This window comes from Mus caroli, unplaced genomic scaffold (assembly GCF_978045245.1).
Source record: "Mus caroli unplaced genomic scaffold, Mus_caroli_1 scaffold_5, whole genome shotgun sequence".
In the NCBI taxonomy this organism is placed as follows: Eukaryota; Metazoa; Chordata; class Mammalia; order Rodentia; family Muridae; genus Mus; species Mus caroli.
The window spans coordinates 86,303,613-86,330,742 of record NW_028227260.1 but is presented as its reverse complement, the minus strand read 5'-3'; the positions used below and the strand labels follow the sequence as shown (position 1 = coordinate 86,330,742).

Genomic DNA, 27,130 nt, shown 5'->3' with positions numbered 1-27,130 from the left:
AATTCATTGCTGTATTCCTTAGAATAGTTGTATTTTATTTTACCCTAGGTTCCTCAGCTACCTACTTTCAGGTTTTTCGCTCCATGAGTAGGGTTGGGTATGGGTTTCATCTCAGGGAGTGTGTTTTACCCACCCACCCCCCAAAAGCATTGGTTCACTATTGCACTAGCATACCTTGCAGGCTGGACACCTTTAGAAATCAAAAGGTTTGTGTTATATTTCTTCTTGGGGGCATCCAGAGTAGCTTTCTGTACCAAAGATGCTAGCATATAGGTTTAAAGACTCTATGGAGGCATGAATGCAACTTCTGCATGTTCGACAGGTTGTGAAGATGTTGCCTTCAGCAATGGGACCTTGTTGTCAGTTTGTGGAGAGCAACCTGTAGCTTTGACAATAGCTTGTATTGTTTGGGGTTTCCCATGGGACCCCTTGGCCCAAAATCTGAATTAATTGTAATCCATTATTGGCACTGAAAACTGGTGACAAAAGATACTTGGTTGAGACTCTGCTCTGCCCATTATTTGGTTATTTTACTTAGATTGTCTTCATGTATTGATATATATTAAGAAGTTTCTGCTGTATTACATTTCCATACTACAGTAACTCATATGGCTCTTAATTTTAACCATCTTTCCCTGTACTTTTTCCCTCCTCTTCCCCATCTCTTTCCCTTCTACTCCTCCAGCTCCTCCCTTAATCCTTCAGTTTAATCAATTTCCCAACCCATCCATGCATAATATGCCTTCTATTTCTCCTTCCTAGGGAGATTTTATTTTTAATCTCTCATGGCCCAATTGTCTATATGTAATCTCTGTGGTTCAATTATAATCTTAAAATTATTTTAATAATACACAAATTTGATCCATGCTTTATTATATGATGTCTGAACATGACTGTTTTTCAAAATGCTGACTTTAGAATATCTATTCTTAACTATTCCTTTATGTAGTCACATGTGTAACAGATAGACTGAGAAACCTCATCAAAACATCTAAAATCTGAAATGCTACAAAATCTGAAACATTTTATGCACCAACATGATGCTACAAATAAAAACTTCATCTGTGTTCCTAGAAGCAGATCTATAGGAATGTTTACAATGTTTACAATGTTTTTGACTATTTTGCAAAAAGAAATCAATGGAATTGTGTTAGTCTTTTCAAAGTATTGTTGTAGAGCAATGAGACTCTTTTTTTTGGTATAGTATAGAATAATAAAGTTTATTCAGGGCATGGGGAGGGAAGTTAAGAGGGTAGTAGAGACAAACAGAGAGAGAGAAAGAGAGAGAGAGAGAGATAGAGAGAGAGAGAGAGAGAGAGAGAGAGAGAGAGAGAGAGAGAGAGAGAGAAGAATAGAGCAGTAGAGGCCTGAGATGAGCATGTGGAGAGAGAGGGGGAGGTGCATAGGGAGAGAGGGGGAAAGGGCAAGAGGACAGAGCAGGAGCAAGAAGGCAAGAGCAAGAGGATAAGACTCTTATAAGGAAAAATACAGGCTATCAGTCTAAATCTCCCATTTACACAAAACTTAATTCAAAGTGAATCATAGATCTAAAACATATATGTTTCTTTTCGAGACAGGGTTTCTCTTTATAGCCCTGGCTGTCCTGGAACTCACTTTGTAGACCAGGCTGGCCTTGAATTCAGAAATCCACCTGCCTCTGCCTCCTGAGTGCTGGGATTAAAGGCATGCACCACCATGCCCAGCTAAAATATATTTTAAAAAAAAATTCCTAAAAGTAAACAAAGCTTTTAAGATGCAAGAAACAGACAATTGTTATTAGTTCATATTCCAAAAATACTAAACTATAAAAATACATTAAAAAAGATGTTAGCAAATTTTATACCTTTTTCTTCATAAATACCTGAATAATTCAAAGTATTCCCATCTTGAAATTATAAGGAGTTCTTGCATCTCAGCAGTAAAATAACAAATAAATGACAAGCCTCAGTTGCCCAACTAAAGAATGGACAAATGTATGTATAGACACTGTTTTGAAGTGTTTATTCAGGAGTAAGAGAAAATGATGAGCTGGTAATTAATGTGAAATTTTACTTAAAGAAGTTGAATAAATCCTGGAGCTCTACCATAAGCTACTACAACAGAAGTCCATCATACCATAGTATATCCTTAAACATCTTAAGAGAATAAGTCTAAAATATTTTACCCCAATAAACTACAGTTTCAAAAAGGTACATTGAGAGTTATTCAATATCATCATCTATTAGAAAATTTGAAGTTATGGTTGTCATGATATTTTCCTACATCTTTGAAATAAAAAATAATCAGAAATTAAGACCATGATACTGGTGAGAATTTGAGGAGCGTGCATTAAATCATTCATACATTACTGATAGATATACATTGCTCCAGTAAATTTGCCATTATCTCAAAAATTTAGTCAAACATTTGCTAAAGGGCCTAGAAATTATAATTTTGGCTATTAATTCTACTCAGAAAAAAGATACGATTTTTTGTAGCTTTATTTTTACTGATCAAAACTTGGAATAACCAAAATGTCTTACAGTTGATGAATAGATAAACAGATGACAACACAGCCATAGATAGACACACTACTCAGAATAATTGTAAGAAGCTATTGATAAGAGTTTGAATGGCAATTGATGACATAATTCTAAGAGAAAAGCTCACAAATTGAATGATTACATTGCTAAAACATCTGTAAGACGGCAAAGTTAGAAAGAGGGAGGACAAATGTGTTGGTGATGAGCCTGAAACATGACTGGGGAGGGTAAGTCGTATGACTATGAAAAGATAGTATGAGGCAACTCTTAGTAGTAATGGAATAGTGCTGCATCATGATCAATAAAGTGACTGCAGTACATGTCCACAGTGACATTTTAACATAAAGGAAAGTTAAATCATGACATTTAGAGAAAATTAAACAGAAATGGAAATCATATTGTTAAGCAAAATGAGCCAGACTCAAAAGTATGCTTTCTTGCCTATAAGAAATCTAAATGTGAGTGTGTGTGTGTGTTGGGGTGGGATGGGGTCATAAAAGTAGAAAGGGAACTATGGATAGAGAAGGAAAGATTTTAAGGGAAGGAAGACAGGTGAAAACATGAGATAATGTGGGGTAGGGAAGGGATGGCACATATACTTATTAAAAACATTGCACTCTATTTTCATGATCTCATAAACTTACTTAATTTGCAAAATTGTATGTATTATAAGGCACTAAAACAACTCAAGGAAGATGATTATAATGGTAAAGTAAATTTCTTTCTCACAGTGTTACCAAAGTATTTAAAATATATCGATCTTACCTGATACATAAATAATGAAGATGAATAAAGGAATTATTTACAAACATTCTGGACGACATATCACACTTCTGCCCATTAATATTACAGGTTTTTTGAGGGAACCATTAACTAGTCACTATCTCAATATTTCATAAAATTGTTTGAATAATTATTACAGCAGAATTTGAGGGAGAATGCATTTCTTGTAAAGTAGTCTCAATAGAACTCACAACTGAAACTTGACCTTTTGGGAATTTTCTGTTCTACTCAGAAGAGGACTTTCTGTTTTAGCAGAAACCTTGTCTCCAAAGTCTTACTCACATTCTTCCTTCAGAAATCAGCTGTGCCATTCCACTGCTGCTTCTCTTAAAGTATTGGCATTATCATACATAATTTTGATTGGATCCCAAGGGTAAAAATTAATTTTGGTAGACATCAGATAGTTTACAAATGAATGGATTATTCTAGGTATTTTTTGAAGTCTAGTAGAATACAATGCCATTTTTGGTGGTGTTGAAGAGAGGGAGAAAACAAAAACAAAAACAAAAGCAAAAGACAGTTAATAGTTAATTCTGGATCCAGATTTTATGTTTATTTGTTTTGGAAATTAACGAAATTAACAAAGTTACTAAAATATTGTGACAGCATTGTACTGATGAGTTTTTATGTTTAGGGGACTTTGAGAGCAAGACTGAGTTCCCTGTGCTATTCTGGTTTGGATGTGACTCAGAACACAGTTGAACATTATTTGAACTCACAGAGCTTGCCATGCTGGAAGCACAGCCTTATATGCAGTGTCCATGGGCAGTCCTATTATGGGAAAGCAACTTGAGAGAAAAGGCGGGTCACTTGCTTCTGCGCAGGTCCTGGAATTTGAAATATCCAGAGGCCTCTACAGAATCCTGGCATCAGTTACTATGTTGACTCACTCAGTGTTGGGCTCACTCACTTGCCCCCTACAGGACTCAGCTCTTGAAGGCAATAGCCTTTATAGAAAAAACGAATAAGAAAACTTGAAGTGCTATTTTTTTTTCTTTTGTCAAGGCTGCTGAAGTTTATTGGCCTCTCATCGTACCTAAGCCTCCCAGAGCAATAAAACTGGGAGAAACTTTTACCAAGATTTTTATCCCTGCCTTGATATATACCTTTTCTTCCAAATGCTTTGGTGGGAAGAAGTAGAGGACTGTTGTAAGTACAAAATAACTAAAAATATCTTAACTGTGGCATGACTTTCAGCTTGTGACAAGCTCATTGAGTAGGCAGATTGATTACAGTAGCTTATGAAAAAGCATAAATTTTGTCATTTTTCTACTTTATTATCCATATATGTATATATGTGTGTGTGTGTGTGTGTTTCACACTGAAATCTTTTCAGTAGATATAAGGAAGAGTTGTGGGTTTTTTTTTTTTACTATTATTTGTTTGCCCTTTGCAATAGAAATACACATTATTTTTGTTTAAGAAACCACTAAATAATATATTCATAGCTTGACTTGAGTGTGTGGAACAGATCATTTTGATGATTTGTGAAGTAGATTATATATCTCTTTTATCTTTTTTTATTTAAATTGCTATTCTTTGTAATAGTTTTATAGACAGTTGTAAGCTGACATGCATTCTCAGTGAACTGATTCTCTATGGGAATAACTGAGCCCTGAATTTGAAAAGGTTTTATCTGGCAAAGTGTAGTGGAAAGTAAAGAAAATGAGTTTTGTTTTGATTTGTTTTGTTTTGTTTTTGTTTTTGTTTTGACAATATTCATAAAGATTGAATTTCTAAGTTTTTTTTATTATACTTCATATTTTAAATGTTCTGTTCTCTGTCAAATTATGATTATTCTTTAAATAATGATACAATTTGTGCTGGAAAATAACCATGCAGTGTCTTGATCTGAAAACAAAATAAAAACTTAGAAAGGTTGTCATCCCATTTTGTAATGATTTGGTGATTCATGTCTACTGTGACCTAGCTGTTCAGGAAAACTTTTAGATCAGTCCTTTATTTAAAAATGCCTCCCACTTGTTTTTTAAAGAATCAGCTATGACTAATGAATTTTAAATTTGACCCAAACACAACAACAAAAATAATATATAAAAATAATACATGATGAAGCCAGTGTGTCTCAGAGATATATATATGGTTGAAGGTTATCATTTTCTCACTATTTTTGGCTTGTGGACTCTAGTCATTCAAAATAGCAATGAGATGACAATTATAAGCAATGACAATGCTTATAATTAAGAATGAAGATAGAAAATTTCACAAATGACTAATGATTAACAAATTCCAGGAAAAAAAACCCTCAAGCACCTACTCAGAAAAATATTAAAGAAATCGAAGTTGTGCATCTATTGATTTTATAATAGATGCCTCTCCATTTCACAGCATACCACCTGTTTCTATTGTTGCCTTCTGACAATTATTTGTGAGCATCAGCATTATTTCCTAAAGAAAAAGCTGCTCTGTTTTATGTCAGTGCAAAATACATATAGCACTTATCCACAGTTTTTTTTTTTTTTTGTTACACTCAGGTATGCACATTTAAATTTTATCTTTCAATGTCTTGTGTATCAACTTATAAATATGATTGAGATAATTCATTGGTGATAGTTAAGTCTTCAAAACAAAAATAAAAAAACAGCGCCCAGAGCACTTTTGAAAGACCATTTATTAGAAATGCAGTTATGAAATGAAAAAAGGCGAGCTTATGCTCAGCTGTGGTATAGACACTCAATAATGTTTTTAAATACCTTAGATTTGAAAAAAGCTTTATCACACAGTATTTCTAAATCGTGAGATAATGCTTCTGCAAAATAACAGTAGGTTTAAGGAAAAAGAAGTTATTTTAAGGGCTATGGTGCACGAAAGCTTTCTGATTTACTAGTTGGGTGTTTTGATATTTGAATCGTGTTTCCCAATTTGCTTAAATTTGAAAAACTTTGAAGAACATATTTGTTTTTAATTCTCAAAACATTACTGTTTAAACGAAAAGGTTATGGCATTAAAACAAAGATTTACTTTTAGAATTACATATATTATTTAGAATATTAAATGGCACAATTTGTCTTGAAGTCTAACAAATTTATATTTTAGAATTTCAATTTTAAGATCACTTAAGGTCATGTTAACTGAAAAAAGAAAATCCTTTTTAAATGCATGATATAATTTCTAATTTAATAAGAGTCTTTTTTCTTGTCTCTTTATATAATGTCATTATGGAAATGATAATATATTATGTTATATAGATGTTATTTTTTATTTTAAAATGTCTATGGAACATAATATCCAAATTTAAGTTATTTTTAAAAATACATGGAAATATACTTTTGCCTTTATTCTTGAAGGTAAGTTTCTGATGTAAAAGTATCATTTATTTTTACTTATTTTATTTAACTATAATTTTAAATTAGCATACACAGTCTACTTATTTGCTCCCTTCTCTCATTTTAAATCATTACTGCTTATGAAACAGGCCATCAGTTTCCAGCTATTTGTATAGATTAATAAAAGACATAGAAATATTCACTCTCTTAGAAAACACATGTTTTCACTTTTTTTTTTAACCTCTGGGGTATGAGAGTATAAAAGGAAATGATTTAACAAGCAACTCCCATTTTCTTTGCAACTTCTATGAGACTTTCTAACTTATTAAATACAACTTACCTGATTTTGATCGATTATTCTTTTGTTATAAATTCAAGAAAAATAGCATTTGTGTGTGAAAACAGGTTTTTATATCACACATACAGGTATACTTGAATGGCAGAAAACAATGGATAGTGGTATTTTGGTTGAGGGACTGAAGGACTAGGTGAAATTTAAAGGGTAATCTACTATTTCTCAAAAATAATTTTCTTTCAAAATTTAAAGTCTATTTTAATCATATATATATATTAAAAAATAACACTAATCAATATCCTTGTCCAGAAGATAGTGTGAATCACGTTAAAAGAGAATATTCTGGATTTATGTGGCCTAAGATTACAAACCTGGGAGAGCTTTTTCTAAAATCTTAATATATAAACATTTTTTTATTAACATCGAATAAGAACCTCAGATGGAGTCCATAAAATTGAAGCTTCCATAATTTCATTGGGCATCACTTCTAGTTAGATAAATTTGTTGGGATTGAATCTTTTCCTAGCTAAATTTTGAAACAAACTGATGGTAGTGATATTTCTATAAAGCATAAGTTACTTCTTAGAGATTTCTTTTTATTTAAGTAGATTGGAGATCTATAAGAATTGATACCATTTGGGGGAAGCCAGTGAGGAATAATGATGACCTTAGTTTACTTGTATATAGTATGGATTTGGTTTGGTTTCTGCGAGAGGCAATGGTTTTCTTTCTATCTCAGTAAGACCAACTTTGTCCTAGGATGTTTGTGTTCTTTTATCAAGGCAATCTACCCATATTTTAAAAGTTTTGATGGAAAAGTCATGAGAATGAATATGGGAAATAATTTCATTTTTGTATTCAATGCAACAATGCAACTGAACTCATTAGCAGAGTATCATAAAAATATACCCTTTGTGAATCATGCCTCTTGGCCATATATGACTTTCACAAACAAACAAACAAGGAAAGGAATAAATATAGTGAGTCCATCACAGTTTCTCTACTGAAAATACACGTTAGGGTCTGGTATATGATCAGTGATCTAGTGTTTGCATAACATGCACAAGGCCTTGAGTAACATCAGTAGTATTGCTTCCCTGCCAACATTTATGTTTAACTTTCTTAAGGTTTTATCCTGTACAGTATTCAAACACCTTTTTTAAAAAAATTTTTTTATTAGATATTTTCTTCATTACATTTCAAATGCTATCTGAAAAGTCCCCTATACCCTCCCCCTGCCCTGCTCCCCTACCCACTCACTCCCACCTCTTGGCCCTGGTGTTCCCCTGTACTGGGGCATATAAAATTTGCAAGTCCAAAGGGTCTCTCTTCCCAATGATGGCTGACTAGGCCATCTTCTGCTACATATGCAGCTAGAGACACCAGCTCTGAGGTTACGGAGGGTACTGATTAGTTCATATTGTTGTTCCACCTATAGGGTTGCAGACCCCTTCAGCTCCTTGGGTACTTTCTCTAGCTCCTCCATTGGGGGCCCTGTGTTCCATCCTATAGATGACTGTGAGCATCCACTTCTGTATTTGCCAGGCACTGTCATAGACTCACAAGAGACAGCTATATCAGGGTCCTTTCAGCAAAATATTGCTGGCATATGCAATAGTGACTACGTATGGTGGCTGATTTGGGGATGGACCCCCAGGTAGGGCAGTCTCTGGATGTTCCATCCTTTCATCTTAGCTCTAAACTTTGTCTCTGTAACTCCTTCTATGGGTATTTTATTCCCTATTCTAGGGAAGAATGAAGTATCCATGTGTTGGTCTTCCTTCTTTTTGATTTTCTTGTGTTTTGCAAATTGTATCTTGGGTATTCTAGCTTTCTGGGCTAATATCCACTTATCAGTGAGTGCATATCAAGTGAGTTCTTTTGTGATTGGGTTACTTCACTCAGGATGATATCCTCCAGATACATGCATTTGCCTAAGAATTTCATAAATTTAATAGCACTCAAACACCTTTTGACTTCCAACAATTTATTTTATTATACATATGAAAGGCCAAACAACAATATTGCAGTGCAGTTTATTTTGCCAAATATGAAGGGTTTTGTCTACTTGTTTCACACACAGAAGTCTCTCAAAATTGATATAACATCAAGTTTCCTCTAATTGGATATTAAAAGACAACTGTCTCACAGAAAAATAAATACCATTTATGAACATCCAAATATAACTAAATTTCAAAATTAAGAAGTAAAATCATTAGTTTCTCCCTTATTCTACAGATTTTAAAATCAAAACTTTTGTTCTCCACGTATTAGTACATACTATAGCATTAAATGTGCCTTCATAAACCAGATAGTTTCTCCAGAGATTGTAAAACACCTTTTAATACCTGGGGCACATAGCCTTTCTCTGTCCTCATTCCTGATTATTGCTCTGAATATTGCAAAAGAAACAAACAAAAATGACAACACTAGTTTTGGATCCAGTGTTTAAGAAAATATGAAACTGCAGAACCATAATTGCTGATGTGTCAATGAAAGGAAGGAGATAGAACTGCTTGGTGACTTATGCATAAAAATTTTCTATCAGCCTCCTACACCTCGGGCCCATTGAGAAACCCAAGGGCAGTAGTCTATCTTCATACTTTGTCTTTCATGTTGTCTGCAATTTTAAGATACTTTATCCTCAAATTTTTGTTTAGCTTTATTTTATTCATTGAAAATGTCTTGGGCTTTTAGTGAGTGAAGAGTGAATATAAATTGATAGAGTACTTGCTGAATATTCACTGGTATGGATGTAAAATCCTGCATAAACTGGGTGTGGTAGTGCATGCCTGTAATAGCAGCCAGAGGGTCAAAATTCAGTCATCCTTGATTCAAGTTCAAGGCTAGCCTGGGCTCCTCAAGCCTTTGCCTGATTAAAAAGGTAATTAGATTTGTTTGTTGTTGTTTGGTTTCTGGTAGCCTACCTTCGTTGGCTTGTAGTATTAAGCCCCGAGAGAACACATGCTCCTAACAGTCAAGATGAAACTTAGATATGTTTTTGGCTGATTATACACAAACCCTGGTCTTCACTAAAGGAAAGTGAGGGAGAATAGATGATTAGTGTTTTATCAGAATAGAGCTGTCATTTCTCTGACATGCCAATAAAATATTGTTCTCATTCTTGTTTTTATTGTTCATAAGTGAATCTTTCAGAATGGCTAATTAAATATTTTCATTCCATATAACTTTTAAAGAATTAATTTTCTGTAAACTTAAGACATAATAAAAGTGATTTTTATGTCAGTTATGAAGGCTGCAGTTTAACACAGACACTCTTATATATGTTGTCCCATGTTTACGGAAGAGAAAAATGAAGAGCTTTGCCTCTGTTTTTATTAGTCACTTTATTTTAGTTCATGTATTTTTATAAGTAGAAAAATATGTTGCTTTGAAGAATAGAAAAAATTAAATGCATTATTAAAGTCAGTGTTTATACATGGAATAAAAGAGGAATGTAGAAAGTTGAATGGGTTTTGAAGAGAGATAACAAATTAAAAAGTCAAAAAAAAAAAAAAACAGATGTTTGAATTGCCATGCTTTTAGTTTCTATTTTCGAAATCCTACATCTGTATATATGGGGAAAGGAGAGTGAGCAAAGAACATACAATTATTTGGTGATTTTTCTTGATTCTTTGATGTATTTACTTTTCTTCACTATAACATTTATTAATTAAGGACAGTTAGCATGACAGTGTTTTATGTTCTTCCTGGTTACTGGGGGAACAAATGCCTTACTCTTAGATGTTTTCACTGTGTCCTTGGCTTTTGTTTTCTTTCCTTTTGTTTTGTGTTTTAAATCACTCTCCATTTGCTTACTCCATTTTTGGCTACAACTGTTAGAGAGTCAGGACTATAAAAGGGTATGAACATCAGTGGCTTTTTGCTCATTCCTGGCACTCATCTTTATTTGCACACAACTCGTCTCTCTCCTCCATTATCAGATTGCAGCAGCGGTGGTTTCTTGCCCAAGTACTGACTTAAAGGGCAAGGTAATCAACACACTTTCTCAGTTCAGACTTTCACCTTGGAAAGTTCCTAAAGGTAAATTCAAAATGTAGGAATAAATCACAGATTTGGAGTTATTCAAGTATTTTCCTCAAAAGAAAAGCAAGTAATTCCTATTTGTTGTTTTGACACTTCAGATCGAAGTATTAGAAACTAATTAGTGACTAAATAGACCAAGGTAGGTTTATCACAACAATTGAGAAAGTGAACGAAGACCGAAGACGGAATGTGACCCACCCTTCAAACAATTTACACCCTGAAAAATAAGAGCAACAAAGAGATAACTTAAACTTGAAAGAGCATGGCTAGATGCAGGATATGCTGGCATGTAGGTGGTTAACTGAAAGAGTTTATGGGAAGCTCAGACAGCTGGGAACTCCTGATTAAGGAGAGGCTGAAGGGCAGAACAGAAGCCATGTGAACAGCTGCTAAAGGGCTAGAAGATTCCTCTGGATTAGGTGTCCACAGCCCATCCCTAATGGGCCATTTCAGCACGCATCAAGTGTTATCAAAGGGGTTCACTTTACTCAAGCCTAGAACCTTGGCAGTGTTTTACTTTAAATGCCTGCAAATAGATTTTTTTCTCTCAAAATCAATCCAGTGATGAAAATCTCAAAAGAAGTGGCTTCATAAAGTTTGTATGTGTGGTTTTGGATAACCATTATTTAAAGAATAACTTAAAACTGATGCTTCAGTATCTGCTCATTCATTTGTCTAGGCATCACATATTATTCAGTGCCATATTTGGCTTGATATAATCATGTTGCCCGAGTGTTATTCTCTGCATATAATGTTCTAAATAACCAAACTCACAGACACTAAAATTTAGGGCTAGATTTGCATAGAAATTTTTGACAACTGTTCTATTTGCATTTCAGTTGAAAGCTGTAGGCAAAAACCATGTTGTTATAAGAATATGTAAGAGTGAGAACTATGCTAGTTCTAGATATTTGGGAGGTGAGGTATTCCTAAGAAAATGATTGTTGGAGAAGAGCAAGGGAGTGAAGTAATTTTAAAAGGGGACACATCAAAATGACTCCTATCAGAGTGAAACATTTGTGGCAGGAGATATTGGTATGAAGAACTGTAGCAAGGTCAACTTTCTTAGAGGAAGGATAGCAAGGAAATGTGTGGGAACAAGCCTTAAGCTGCCACAGTAGGTTATGGCTTGAATATTTAGACCCTTGAAGGTCATTGAAGAGATCTTTCTCTTTGTAGGATCACTGATCATTCTTTTTGTGGGTTTCAAATAGAGCATAGGTACAAATTCATCTCTGTTTTCTGAAAGATATCACTTTCATTAAAGAGAGATTTGTAATTCTAAGGATAGATGGTCACTAACTGGACATTTTTTTAAAGTGCAAAAGAAGGTGTTTCTTTTGATTCACATTGCTGACTCTATAAATTAAAGTACATGCATTCCTGATTTCCTGGTAGATAGATTGAGTAGCACAGGGGCTGGATTGTACAGAGTTTTCTTCAGGACTTATATGATTTGGTACATAGTGGCACCGCTTACAAACAAAACACTGGAAAGGAAAAGAAGCTGGAATGATGCGAAAGATAATAAATGGACATAAATATTTTTTTTCTGTTTATGAGGAGTTTTGTTATGGTGGAGATGGGGACCTGAAGTCGAGATGAATTCATTCTGGTGGATTTAAATATATGAACCATGGAATAGACTAGAGAAACTTGAAAGTCCACTAAATGTAAAGAGAAGGAGATCAGGAATTCAATAAGAGGACAAAGCCATGTGTGTACCTGCTCCTGTATACATGGGAGACATACACATGCACACACACACACACACACAGAGGGAGCATCCAGACTCACTGGTGCAACCAGAAGCAAGGTGACAAGTTTATGAACCAGGCTGTCCCTTTTAATCTCCAATGTAAGGACTTTGTGAATGAGGTGCTCACTTGCACACTCGGCGCTCTGCTTTCCACAGGCTCTGCCATCTATTTACCCCTAATTTCCTTTCCACGTTGCTATTTCAGTGCGATATCGCCCAAATGTTGTCTTAGTGGAAAAGCTTCGGTAAATATTTAAATTGTGTAATGTATTCAGCTTTTTCCTGTACTCTGCATTTTCTAAAAATACTTTCTTTGGAAACCCCATTTCAACAGACTACTGTATAATGAAATGAGCCTTCAGTGTAAAACATTTATCATCGTCTGAATTTCAATTGCTCAGTCAGAGTTGTTAAGTAATATGAAAAATCATCCTTTAGAGAATACAGAATGGCATAGATATGACAAGGTAACTTTGTACTTTATTTAATGTTCTTTTACTTAATATAGATGCTTATTGGAGAAATGTCTAAAAATTCTTCTTGAGAAACATTAGTTGAATTGATTATTCTTATATCTTCAGAAATGGTGAAAATCCTTAGAAAACATTTACAATTCCATCTAAGTAAACCAGAATCATACTGAAGAGATAAAAACCATTCAAGTAATTGAAATTTGGTCATGGATAAGTATAATGCTCTTATCAGTTACCTTTTGGGTAAATAGAATGAGATAGAATATTAATAAGATATTGGGCAACCTTTTACCATTAGAATTTCATTTGCTTATAAGTACACATGGTTAGATGCCTGCTGTGTTCTCTATGCCTTTTAGGAAATTACAACTGCACACCAGAGAACACAGAGAAATAAAAACTTCTGTAAATGCATATAATTTATACAATCCATAGGCAATATGAAGAAGGCTATGCTACCTGGTAGGTATCAGCCATAAACGATTATATAGGAACAGCGTGATTCTGGAAGTGATCACTGAATAACCAATCTATGCAAGTTCTCTTTAAAATGAGCATATGGAGATGAGAATTAGAGCAAAACAACAAGCAGTAATGCAAAGACAGCCATCCACACGAAATTGATTTTTGCCTCCATATGAAACTACCCTGTATGTGCTCAATGCTATTTCAGAAGTACCTGAACTTTGATGTACAATGGATCACTTGTTAAATTGTGCTAAATGTACAGTGACACATATATCTTAATTATCACTATAACTGTTTGAATCACAGAAACATAATCCTCCATATGTAATAAAGATATGGAGGTAGAGAGAGAAACGATTTATCTAAGATACCTCAGATGTGATGTGTTAGAGTCAGGGCATATCAAATGGCCCTGCAACTGAAAGATTGAAGATCTTTAACTAAGTCAGCTGCCCTCATTTCTCAGACTTAGGTAGAATCTAGAGACAGTAAAATAAAACATAAAAATAAAATAAAATAAAATGAAACTCCCAGGAGTCATATTTCTAACAAGAACTATGCATGTTCCTTTGAGAATTCTCTTTTAAAAGCTCAAAATGTTGGTCTGTTTATTAAGACCCATAAATTCTTACTACATTGCATTTTCTTAGGTGTACATTGGGGTGTCTTGAATAACCCTACATCCATTCTCTAAAACTCTACAAGGAACCACCTATGATGGCATCTATGATAATTAACTTATTTCATTTTTTATTTCTATCTCGATTTTCTTGCTACATGAGCATGAAAAAAAGATCAAATAGCATCCATATCTGTTGTAAATGTCAAGAGAGTCCATGCTGACTGTATAGAAGTTCACTAAAATACTGTGTAGAGTAACACTAGGAAAGTGTTGAAATGGATACCTTAATCTAGTAGTATAATGTTCATTATAACAAAGTTATTTTTCTAATAAAGATAATACCTCCTACACAGCAAAATTCATGTAGGTCTTCCCATTTGTATGATCAAAAATGTTGCTGAGACTTTCTCTGACTTCATAAGCAACTTTCTTCTCATCTTATCCAGAGCTGCATTTCTCTACAAATATACACATTAAAGGATAGCTATAAAACATTACCATTCTAGAAAATCTCTCAAGGTGGTTGGCAGAAAGTAGAAGTTAGGGGGTAGTCAGATACAATGCCCAATAATTGATTGTCATTGGCTAGTTTATCATTGGCTAGCTATAATCATATGTTAATATGCTGTGTTACTTATCACAATGTTATTACTTTATACCATTGTAATATTTAACAATTGAAGTAACTATTTCACCTGTTTATCATGATAATTTTCAATAATATAAAAGCACATATTATACTAAAAATCAACAAACTAAAATAAAGTTTCATTTTCCCTGGATTTATGTACATTAGTTGAGTGGAGATTTCCTTTTTTCCTTAACATTTTATGCTTTCTGTTCAAATTTCACCCTGCTGAGTTCAAGTGAAGTAAAGAACTTCAAGTCACAAAAACCAATTGACCGAATTTCTCCCACTTTTCTAACCTTACAGCTGTGGTAAATATTGACAATTCTCTAAAGAACCCTGTCTTCCGTGGGGATCTCTGTCCTGTATTTTCCTGCTTTGTTCCCAATTTGGGAGGTATTTCTTTTTAGATTTCACAATCTGATCTTTTCCTCTTTTCCTTAAAGATGTGAATTCTTCATAACTCTGTCCTACCCTGATTCCTTAATTTCTTCCTTAGCCACTGTTTTCATGACTCATTGTACCACCTTCAGGTTGTTAACAGCTGTCTTTAGCAAACTAGCCTTGTTTTACCTCTAGATCAGATTTTTTTTTCCCCAAATGAATTCTGAAGCAGTAATTTCATCTGCCTTGGTGGGTGTCCCTATCCTTATATGACAAAGGTATTTCCATTGTGAAAGCTCAAAGTAAAATGTTACCCCATGAAACCTGATCAGGTCTCCACCAGTTGTTGTTGTGTCATTGTCATTGTCCTTGTCCTTGTCCTTGTCATTCTCCCTCTTCCTCTATTTTTCCCTCTCCCTCCCCTTCCCCCTCCCCTCCTCCTCCTCCTTCTTCTGTTCTTGCTGTTGTTCTCTGCTTTTGTTTGCTGCACATCTCAGGTTAGCTTGGAGCTACTGATTGTTTTTTTGTTGTTGTTGTTTTGTTTTGCTTTTTGTTTTTTATTTTTTGCCTCAACCCCCATAGTGCTGAGATTCAGAGTATGTGCACCTTCACCTGGCCTTATCATTCTCTTCACCACTGAGTGGTAACGCTGTCCATTACTTTTCAAAAACCCAAACTCATTTCATCCTTGATACTTATCTCTTCTGCAAGCTTGTTTCTAAGTCCTTGTCACTCACTGTCAGCTTTATCCCCTAAGGTCTGTGCATTCTCACTTCCCTTCATCTCTTCTGCCTTCACCACAGTCCAGTAGAGTTTCTTTCACAAGGGATACAGTGCTGCTTTTTACCCAGGCTTCTCTGTATCTCCCTCTTACCTTTCTCCACATTCCCCATTTTTGCTAACCGATTTTTTAAATGTATTCAACTATAAATTATAGTATATCACCACATACTTAATTACATAGCTAGCTTTTATTGGATACTAGTAAAGCAAAATATCAAATCCACAAAGAAGCAGGCATACATACACACACACACACACACCTGTGTGCATACATACCGTATAAGCATGGTATAACAGCTATTTACCTCTGAGTTAACATCAGAATTTTCAAGTAGATGAAATTTCCCTACTGTATAACATCCAACCATAACAATTAGCACTGTTTCTTGGAGTTTTTTATGTAGAAGAGTCAATAATACCTGTTGAACAGTCAGTAGTAGCTTTTATTCATTATATGATACAATCCACTAACCCAGACACCTCAATGGTTCCTAGGATTCTTTTCCCCAAACCCAACATATATGATATTTCTTGGTAAATATTTTGCAAAAGTTAATTAATGCTCAACACTTTAATGAAGGGTGTAATTATATTAGTTTGCACATACTAAGATTTTATAATAATGATTAAATGATTAGACTGCTTTGTGAATGTTTTATTTTAATTAATTAATTATTTTTGAGATAGGATTCCGGCTGGCCTGGAACTCTCTCTATATATGAAGCTAGTCTCAAACTCACTGAAATCCACTTGCCTCTGCCTCACCAGTGCTGGGATTAACTAACAAACCTGAATCTTCATGAATATTTTATGAGACAAAACTGTGTTTTGATTAGTGTTGAAGCTTATCATATGCAAATGAACAATGGATTTCCTTTTCCAATCATTGTTTTTGGTGGAATTTAATTTTCAGAATTTCTTTGATTTCTAGTTTTTCTTTTTACTCTAGCACTTGAACTGTTTGTTTTTTTTTTTTTTTTTTTTTTTGGTTTTACTGAGACAGGGTTTCTCTGTGTAGTCCTGGCTGTCCTGTGTGGCTGTTGGTTTGTTTCTTGATTTTATTGCTTGCTATTTTTAACTCCATGTACTTGGTTATTATTTTTTTTTGTGAACTTTCAAAGGGACTAGTATCCAGAATATAGGAAGATTACCCAAAACAGAAATTCAAACCCATAAATAATTACACATGAGGAAATGACTTGAATAGGAATATCATGGAGTAGAGTATATGGTATAAAGGTGACAAATGGGTACAATAACACTTGCCATAAGAAAAAAAATAGAAAGTAAAATTTTGAATGTTTACTACCTAACAAACTGGTTACATTTTTTTAAAAAAAGAAGTAATGGTGTTGCTAAAAGCTAAAAAAAAAAGGTTGCAGTGGATTACAGATTGCTTATATATTGCTAGTAAAAATGGATGATGACCCAACCATTTTCAAAACCAATATGATACAGATATGACCTAGCACCTCTAATCTCCAGCATTTATCTAATTAAAGGCAAATTTTTGTGAAATGAAAATTATAAGGATCTAATAATTAGTACTTAGAGTCAAATTCAAATCACATCAAGGGGCCAATTTAAAACAAATTTTCATGCATCCATATCATTAAATAAGTATTAGTCAGTGAAAAAATTCTAAACACTAATACTTACAATTCTAAAGGACACCATGTGACCAGCTCAATTTGGTATTCAACACAATGGGGGAGAGGCACCAAACCCTGACACTATTACTGATGCTATAATATGCTTACAGACAGGAGCCTAGCATGGCTGTCCTCTGAGAGTTTCTGTCAACACTTAACTAAGACAGATACAGATACACCAAACTATTAAACTGAAGTCAGGGACCCCTACAGAAGAATTAGGGGAAGAACTGAAGGAGCTGAAGGGGCAACCCCATAAGAAAACCAACTGTCTCAACTAACCTGGACCCCTGGGAGCTCCTAGAAACTAAGCTACCAACCAAAGAGCATACATGGACTGGTCTAAGGCCCCCAGCACATATATAGCAGAGGCTTTGTCTGCCTTCAGTAGGAATGGATATGGATGTACCTAATCCTGTATAGATTTGACTCCCCCGGGAAGGGGAATGCTGGTGAGGGCCACTCTCTCATAGGCAAAGGGGAAGGGAAATGGGATGAAGAACTGTGGGAGAGGGAACTGAGAGGTAGAGAACAATGTCTAGAATATAAATAAATAAAAAAAACTAAATAAAAACTCAAAACATTTACTTTTCAAAATCTTAGGATGATGTGGCTATACATATTAGAATAGAGTTCTCATAGGCTAAGGCCAGGAAAAGAGTTATCCTATGTAGTTGTTATCATGCCAGAATACTTTGTATCAATAGTAGATATTGGTGCACGCTGTGACACAGAAGTATTCAAATTCATGAATGTGCATATAGAAAAACATGAATAAACTCTGAATTGTACTAACAATTTCAAGATTCAATATCTTACTGTAGCTGTGCAAGATGTTTTCTTTGGGAGAGGTAGAATGAAGTTTGTACGTGCCATCCCAGAATATTTGTTTTTGCTGGCCATGCAGCAATTTTATCATTAATCTACCATTTGTAAAAAACAAACAAACAAAAAAACCCCAAATACCAACATTAAACACTTAACAAGCTCTTTGTGTCCTGAAACTTAGTGTACAGTTACGAGACATAATCAAGAGGAAGACTTGTAAATTAGTAAATCTATAGGTCAGGGTACACAGGATGGTTTATTGATAGTCTACTAGAATGTAATTTATTTCTATTATTTGGGAACATGAATCACATATTGAACAAAATGTCATGATGATTTAGACCCTATTATAAATGTTCTAAGCTATATAGAATAGAGGTTCAGATTATTTATGACCCAAAAGCCCCTCTGGGGGAAAGGGAATTTTAAAATTTAGGGTTAAAAAACAATAGGTGGTGGACCTTGAATGAACTGGATTAACTGGAGGTTCAAGCCTGACATTATTGACAAGTCAAGTAAATTTGAAGAATCTATTATTCATTTACTGAGTATTTATTGAGTATTTGCCATATGACCGGAAGTAAACTGCCTTTCATCTCCTGTTGTCTTCCAAAAGTAATAATGAAATAATGAGTTACATGGTAACTCATGGTGGGCATGAAAAGTATATAAATGAAGATACTTGGGAATGTAAGGGTACTGAGGACTATTTTAGTTTTTCACAAATATTCAATTCTATATAGCTACAAGAATAAATATACTTTTTATATACCAAGTTTTATTAGCACATAAAGATGAAGAAATTTTTCTGATAGGATATTTGTAATATAATTTTTTTTTCTGCAAAGAAGTACCTTTATTTTCTTCAAGCAGCTTGGTCACATTTTGCCCAAATGGCAGTAGTTTGTAAAAATCTCAATTTAAAAGACATTGCATCTGAATCACCTTAAATAAACCCAATGTAGCTGTCATATATCTAAAACACAAGTTAGGTTCTGTACATCTCCCTTTTAGCATTTTTGAGAGCATCATCTAACGGTAGAGTAAAATTCAAGGCCTTAATATACAGTGTCCTCTACAAAATGACACGTGCTCTGGCCTCTCATCATGAATTTCACTTCTCAACATAAAATTACTTGTGATGCTACAAGTAAGTCATGCAACTTTATATTTGTATCTTCTTTCTACTTAGATTATTTCATATAACCATTCTCACCAATTTTCTTTTATCATGAATTTCTCTTCATTATTTTAGTGTTTGCCTGTAAAAGATTTTTTATGACTTTTTAATTCACTTTGCATCCTGATCGCTGTTCCCTCTTCAGCCCTGCCCCCACCACAGTCCCTCTCCAAATCATCCTTCCCCTTCTCCTCTGAAACAGTGGAGAACCCCCTGGGTATTCCTCTCACTATGGCACATCAAGTTTCTTCAGGGCTAGGCACTTCTCCCACTGAAACCAAACAAGATAGTCAAGTTAGGGGAACAGATTCCACAAATAGGCAACAGCTTTAGGGATAGTCCCTGCTCCAGTTGTTAGGTACCCACATGGATTACGCTGCACATCTGCTACATATGTACACATGACCAGCACGTGTATGCTCCTTGGTTGCTGGTTTAGTCTCTGAGAGCACCAAGGGTTCAGGTTAGTTGACTGTTGATCTTCTTATGGAGTTCCTATACCCTTCAGGGCACTCAATCCTTCTCTGAACTCTTCCAAGAGTCCCCAAGGACCATCCAATGTTTAGCTGTGGGTCTCTTCATCTGTCTGAGTCAGCTGCTGTGTAGAGCCTCTCAGAGGACAGCTATTCTAGATTCCTGTCTGCAAGCATAACAGAGTAGCATTAATAGTGTCAGGAATTGGTGTTGGCCCATGGGATGGGTCTCAAGTTGGGCCGGGTATTGCTTGGCCTTTCCCTCAGTCTCTGCTCCATCTCTCCTCCCTGCGTTTCTGGTAGGTAGGATACATTTTGGGTTGAAAGTTTTGTGGGTGGGTTGGTGACTCTATAGTTCCACTTGAATTCCTGCCTGGCTACAGGAGGTGGCCCCTTCAAGTTCCATATCCCAAATGTTGTGAGTCTCAGTTAAGGTTGCCCCCATTAATTCTTGGTAGCTTCCCCTACCCCAGGTCTCTGACACATACTTGAGGTGCCTCCAATACCCCACCCCATGCCAACTTCAGATTCTATTCATTCTCATGGCCACGTGGGCCATCTCCCCTGTATCTCCCCACACCGAATCCTAAAACCCCTCCATTTCTTTCCCCATCTCCTCCCCACCCAGTTCCCTCCCTCCATCTGCCTCTTATGACTATTTCATTCCATATTCTATGTGAAATTTAAGCATCCTCATTTGTGTCTTTCTTCTTGTTTAGTTTTTTTAGGTCTTTGTGGTATAGCATGTGTATCCTGTATATTATCGCTAATATCCACTTGTGAGTACATAGCATGCATGCCATTTTGGGTCTGGGTTACGTCACTCAGGATACTCTTAAGTTTCATCCCTTTGCCTGCAAAAGATTTTTAAATGGCATTGCTGTCCATTCAAGGTCAGAAATAATGTGTTTCTGATATCTGTCCTTATTGTAAAGTCATGGTAGCTATATTCCAGTGAAAGCAATTATTTCCTGTGTTTTTACTTTCCAATTGATTCTATATGTCTGACTCATACACTTACTCCTTCAGCAGAGGACATGTGTTTGCTATCCATTTGTCATTAAGGTCTAACAGCTTGGAAGGCAAACAAATTAATGACTAAAAACTGTAACATTTATCTCACTGTTATTTAGTCATCAAATCACTATATATCATCCAGATAAAAAAAAAGTTCTTTGTCTAACAATGAATACTGGCTGGTATTACTTTATTCACAAATGTACATAACAACTAATAGAACAGAATGGGATAATCCTTGGTATGTATTTTGATTTTGAGTGCTTACTACCTTGTGTAAGTGCTAAATCCTAGGCTCCTTAACCTAGATATTTTTAGGCAACCAGACAAAGAGGCCTTTCCAGTATATCTTCATAATTTGTCTTTTTGTTGTTGTTTTCTCATGTTAAATGTAGAAATGTAAAAATTTAAAAAAAGGGAATGCTATTGGGGGCCTACAAACTGAAATGGTTTTGAGGAAATCAAATTTGTAGAAAGCAATAGTTGAAATAGAGAGATAGAAATTGTGAGAAATATTTCGTTTTATTCCTTGCTTTATTTGATATGAACTCAGGCTCCTTTGCAAGGTGCCTGGGGGACAGATTTTTAAGAAGTTGAATGGTTAGCTTGGACAGCTTCTCAGACAAGTGTCTGCTTGTGCTTGAGCTATTGTTGGAACTTTCTTGAAGGGGATTAAGAACGGAATGTCCATTCCACTGAGTATTCGGTTGCACATAGCTGCTTTCCTGAGCTCACTTTCCACCATGAGGTCTGGCTGCAATGATTGGAAATTTTTCATGTGTGTTAATCTGGGATAGAGCTCATTTATAGAAAGTTAGTCACTGGGTAAATATGTGTGCACCAACATGGAGGGGGTAAAAATATACCCAAAGAAAAGGTGAGAAATACCTACTAAATGACTCAGAAAAGTAGAACTGAAAGGTCTCTTTTATGTATATGAAGAAAATAATAAAAAGTTAAAAAAATAATTTCAAAAAAAAGGAGAAGAGCAACTGAGTCAATCTAACACCTCTAAATGTTCATGGATACTTGTATCAACCACTAAACATGGACTGTCCCTCAACTGAAGAATGTACAAAGAAAATGTGATATTTTTACACAATGGAGTACTATTCAGCTGTTAGAAGGAAATGACACCATGAAATTTGTAGGCAAATTGATGGAACTAGAAAAATCATCCTAAAATGGCAAGTTAAAGTCAGAAAGACAAACATGATCTGTACTCATAAGTGGATACTAGCTATGCCCCCTAATAGGGTAAGTAATGAAGAAGGCTTTAGGAGTGATGCATGGATGTCCCTAGGAAGGAAAAATCAAATAAATTTTGCAAGGGTGACTAAGGGCAGGTGGGCATGGGACTAGGAGAGATCAGGTTGGAGAGGCATGGTCAGAAGAGAGTACAGGGAGAGATGTCTGAAATAGAGGGGCAGTTAGGGTGCAATGTGGAACCCTACTGCATTAGAAACTTCCTGGGTTCTATGAAGTTGATCCTACTGAGGACTCCTAACAATGGATGACAATGACCTGTAAGCAGACTAGGTTTCCAGTAGTGGGATTAAATCACTATCCCAGCCACAAAAACTGACCTTGACTACAAGATATGGTAAGGAATGGTGGATCATTGTAAGAATGGCTAACCAATGACTGGTCTAGTATGATAACCATGCCACAAGAAGGACCTCATAATGTCATATTATGATATTCTGTTTTGATATAATAAATTTTAACCAAAGACAATAAATGAATAGAGCCTCTTTGTTTTTATTCATGATAATTGTTATATTGTTTATAATAATAGTTCCACGTCTATTTGTTTTCTTCATTAAGATACATATAATTGAAGTAAGTCTTTGACTAAAATAAGTTACATAACCTAGTTTTGATATTTATAGGCCTTAAAGAAAAGAACTACCAAAGAGATGACAATCCAGGATGTCTTATGGTTTTACTGCTGTGAACAGATGCCATAACCATGGCAACTCTTATAAGAACAACATTTAATTGGGGCTGGCTTACAGGTTCAGAGGTTCAATCCATTATCATCAAGATGGGAACATGGCAGCATCCAGGCAAACATGGTGCAGGAGGAGCTGAGAGTTCTACATCTTTTTTGAAAGCAAACAGGTGAAGACTGGCTTACAGGCAGCAAGGATGAAGGTCATAAAGTCCATGCCTATGGTGACATAACTACTCCAACAAGGTCATGCCTCCAAATATTGCCACTCCCTGGGCCAAACATATTCAAACCACTATACAGGCCCTTGTGTAATACACTGCTTCTAGGTTAAAAATATAACCATTCTTCTACTTGGAAATCAAATTGCAAAATCAAGGTGTAGAATTTTGAAAATAGAAATTATAGTGTTGAATCAGAAGTAGTATACATTTAAAGTATAATCTGCTACATCTGGAAATTAAGTTTCTTCCATTGTGCAATTTGTAAATATTCTGTATCTTTTATATTGAATGATAATATAATAACATTAATAAAAGCCTGTATATGCAATTTAGTCTTATATGGTGAGGGAATAGAGAGTGTCAATCAGACTTGACACATGTAGTAATGAAAGCTATTTTTGAAAAAAAATGACTGTCTGGTTCTGTAATTACATTTCCAATAATGTTGCAAATCATATCTGATTTATGTTTATATTATCACAGATTTTAGAAATCTGTGAGTACACCCAGAGTCCTAATCATAATGTACTCTATATGTTCAGCTTGCATGGTGTATAAATGATTTGAGGTTTTTTTCGTTGTTTTAGTTGTTCATACTAAACTAATAAATTAGCAGATTAAAAGTCATATGTTCTGGATATCAAACAGAGGGCTGCATTGATTGTAGACATTCTCCCTCTGATGTATATCCCCAGCCTTTCAGAACTTTAATTCACATAATGAATGAGAATTACAACTTTCCTAATGTCACTAAATATAATATGAATTATAAATTGGAAAATTGTCCTTCCCAGTACAAAAAATCCATTGAAATTATATACTACAATAGAAGGATTTAAATCCTTCATATATGAAATTTACCTACATTTTATTTAGAAAGTTTCAAAGATAAATTTCCATGAAGAACACAAGGAGGAGGGGAATATACATGTAGAAAAATAATGCCATCTGATTTGTTATTATTTTTCAAAATTTTCTTTCTTTCTTTCTTTCTTTCTTTCTTTCTTTCTTTCTTTCTTTCTTTCTTCCTTCCTTCCTTCCTTCCTTCCTTCCTTCCTTCCTTCCTTCCTTCCTTCCTTTCTTTCTTTCTTTCTTTCTTTCTTTCTTTCTTTCTTTCTTTCTCTCTTTCTTTCTTTTTTCGAGACAGGGTTTCTCTATATAGCCCTGGCCGTCCTGGAACTAACTATATAAACAAGGCTGGCCTCGAACTCAGAAATCTGCCTGCCTCTTCTTCTCAAGTGCTGGGATTAAAGGGATGCACCACCCCTGCCCTGATTATTCTTTCTAATTTTTATTAGTGTAATACTTATTGTACAAAGTAATGGATTCCAAAATAACATTTTCCTGAAAATAGGTCCTTTGCTTTGACAATATTCACCCCATTATCTCTTTCCTTTCCACTTTCTCCTTCTTAGTAGCATGCCTTCTCATCCCAAATAGTCCACCATCTACATTCATGGCACACATATATGCAAATATGATTAATAAGACACAAAAGATTCTCCATTGGAGAGAAAATGTGATGGTTGTCATTCTAAATCTGGCTTTTTTAGTTTAGTATACTGAGTTTTTAGGCCCATCTCCATTTTCTTGAAAATGACAGTTAATTTCATTCTTTTTATAACAATGTTAAATTCCATTGTATATATGTACCTTGTTTTCTTTATCCATTAGATTTTAATGAACATTGTAACTTCATCTCCTTTTTATTTGTAACCAGGAGCCATGTAATAGGATTATATATATATATATATATATATATATATATATATATATATATACATACACACACACACACACACACACACACACACACATATATATAGTGGTTTTATTCTCAGATATTTGAGCAACCTCCATACAGATTTCCTCAATACTTTCAGCACTTTATATTTCTCCAGCAGTGTATAATTGTTTTTCTCTCCGCACACCCTCACCAGCATGTATGTTGTTTATTTTCTTGATGGTAGCTATTCTGACTGAAGTGAAAATGGGAATCTTAAAACAGCTTTAGCATGCATTTCTTTGATGGCTAAGGATATTGACAGATAACACAGAATTCATTTGGGTTCTATTGGAATAAATTTTTCTTTACATCAAACTGCCACTTTTAAATTAGCAAAGTGATTGCATCTGTGTGTGAGTACCTCTATGAGAGGGTAAAGAGAGAACACAGAGGCCTGCTATTATGAGATGTACAATAAGGATATCATTTAAAAAATAGTTAACTATGGAAGTATAGATCCATTTTTACTTGCTGCACATTATTTTCATAGTTGATTATCATAGCAGTTCTAAAACAAAACAATAGCACGTTGCTTAAAAATAATTTTAAACTAGGTAAAGTCATTGCTATATAAATCAGAATTTAAACTGAAGGTTTAGGCTTTCAAAAGTACTAGGATCTATTTCCTCTGTAGCTTAAATCAGAAAGCAGATGCAGTTTTATGTCTCAGTACATTTAATACATAAAAGGAATGCTAACTTAGTTGTAAAACTTGTATAGTTGATTTCCAGACCCAAGAAGCTTAGTATTTGGAATAATTGTCACATATTAGTAAGCATTTGTCAGGCATAATATCTTTAGCATCTGATACTCCCTGTTTAGAGAAATCGATGTGTATTTCTTGTTATTGGTGCTCATTTGGGTACAAATAAGCATGCAGCCCCAGAGCATAGCATTCACTTATTGACTGCAATTACTAGCATGATTTTTGACATCTTATTCATCGGAAGAGTGCCATTTAATTGGAATGAATGTACACACTTTCACATTCTTAATGAGTTTGCACTTAGAATGAAATCAAACATATCTGCCATGCTTTGAGGATCAATAATCCCCTTCTAAATAAAAGGAAGTAAAGACAAAGGTGAATGACTACATTTCATATTAGTTCCAATATGTATAATTATTTGTTGAACAAGAAATATAGCCTTGTTTAGTCCTAAGCAAACTTCATGATTGCCATTCTGTCCTCTTAAATCCCAGAGTATATATCTACTTTCTTTTCAGTGATTAGTTTTTGTCACACATGCACTTGTTTATGAGACAGTTTCCCAAAAACGCAATGAGTCTTGCTTTTTAGAGAAACTGTATGTCACCTGAGACTGGGTGGGTTGATGTGATGTTAGACTTTGTGATTTTTGCTTGTGTGTATGTGTGGTTTAGAGAGCGTCTAGCTCTAAGTAGTGTTTTTAAATTTCCTTCATACCTGTCAGTAGGTCAGACAGTGACTGGTAATAAAATAATTAAACAAAATGGGTATTATCAAGTAGTTTTGCATCTTCAAACATTTAAAAGGGAACACTCACATATATTTTGTAGATGACTGTTTTAATAACTTTTGTAAATTATAACATACTCTGATGGTATGATTACTTTTCCACGAAGAAACATCCTTGTGTGTTCTTTAGGATATATTTGCATACATGGTTTATCTGTGCTACTACTTAGAAGAGACACAGAGAGTTTTGAAGAAATGTTTAGGTGTGTCCTTACTCTCATCTGGAGGTTATAACACACACTAAGAAGTTAGGAAGGCAATACATAACTTTGGGCAGGGGATAACATAATCAAATATTTAGGTTATTGACCTTCATATATTTGGGAACTCTAATATTGTATAGATGGATCATGAATTTGAGAGTCATGTGTGATTATATCCCCTGCAGCAGTAGTTGGAAAACGTCAGCTTTCATTAAAATGCTCTGATGTTTATCAAAACATAGATTGCTTATCCTTACTCTCAATAGA

General features: G+C 34.7%; 1 protein-coding gene across 3 annotated transcripts in view; it reads left to right on the top strand.

Moving 5' to 3' along the window:
• Dmd (dystrophin) overlaps positions 1-27,130 on the top strand; it is a 2,436,643-nt gene that overhangs the window by 129,211 nt on the left and 2,280,302 nt on the right. For 2 of the 3 annotated variants that reach the window (XM_085838135.1, XM_029473188.1), the window contains exon 1: positions 4,192-4,454. The exons of the other annotated variant lie outside the window; for it this stretch is intronic. In XM_085838135.1, the coding sequence (XP_085694261.1) occupies positions 4,424-4,454 (31 nt within the window). In that variant the 5' untranslated portion in view covers positions 4,192-4,423. Of the gene's footprint in view, positions 1-4,191; positions 4,455-27,130 lie in introns of those variants that run through there. 3 annotated transcript variants of the gene reach the window in all.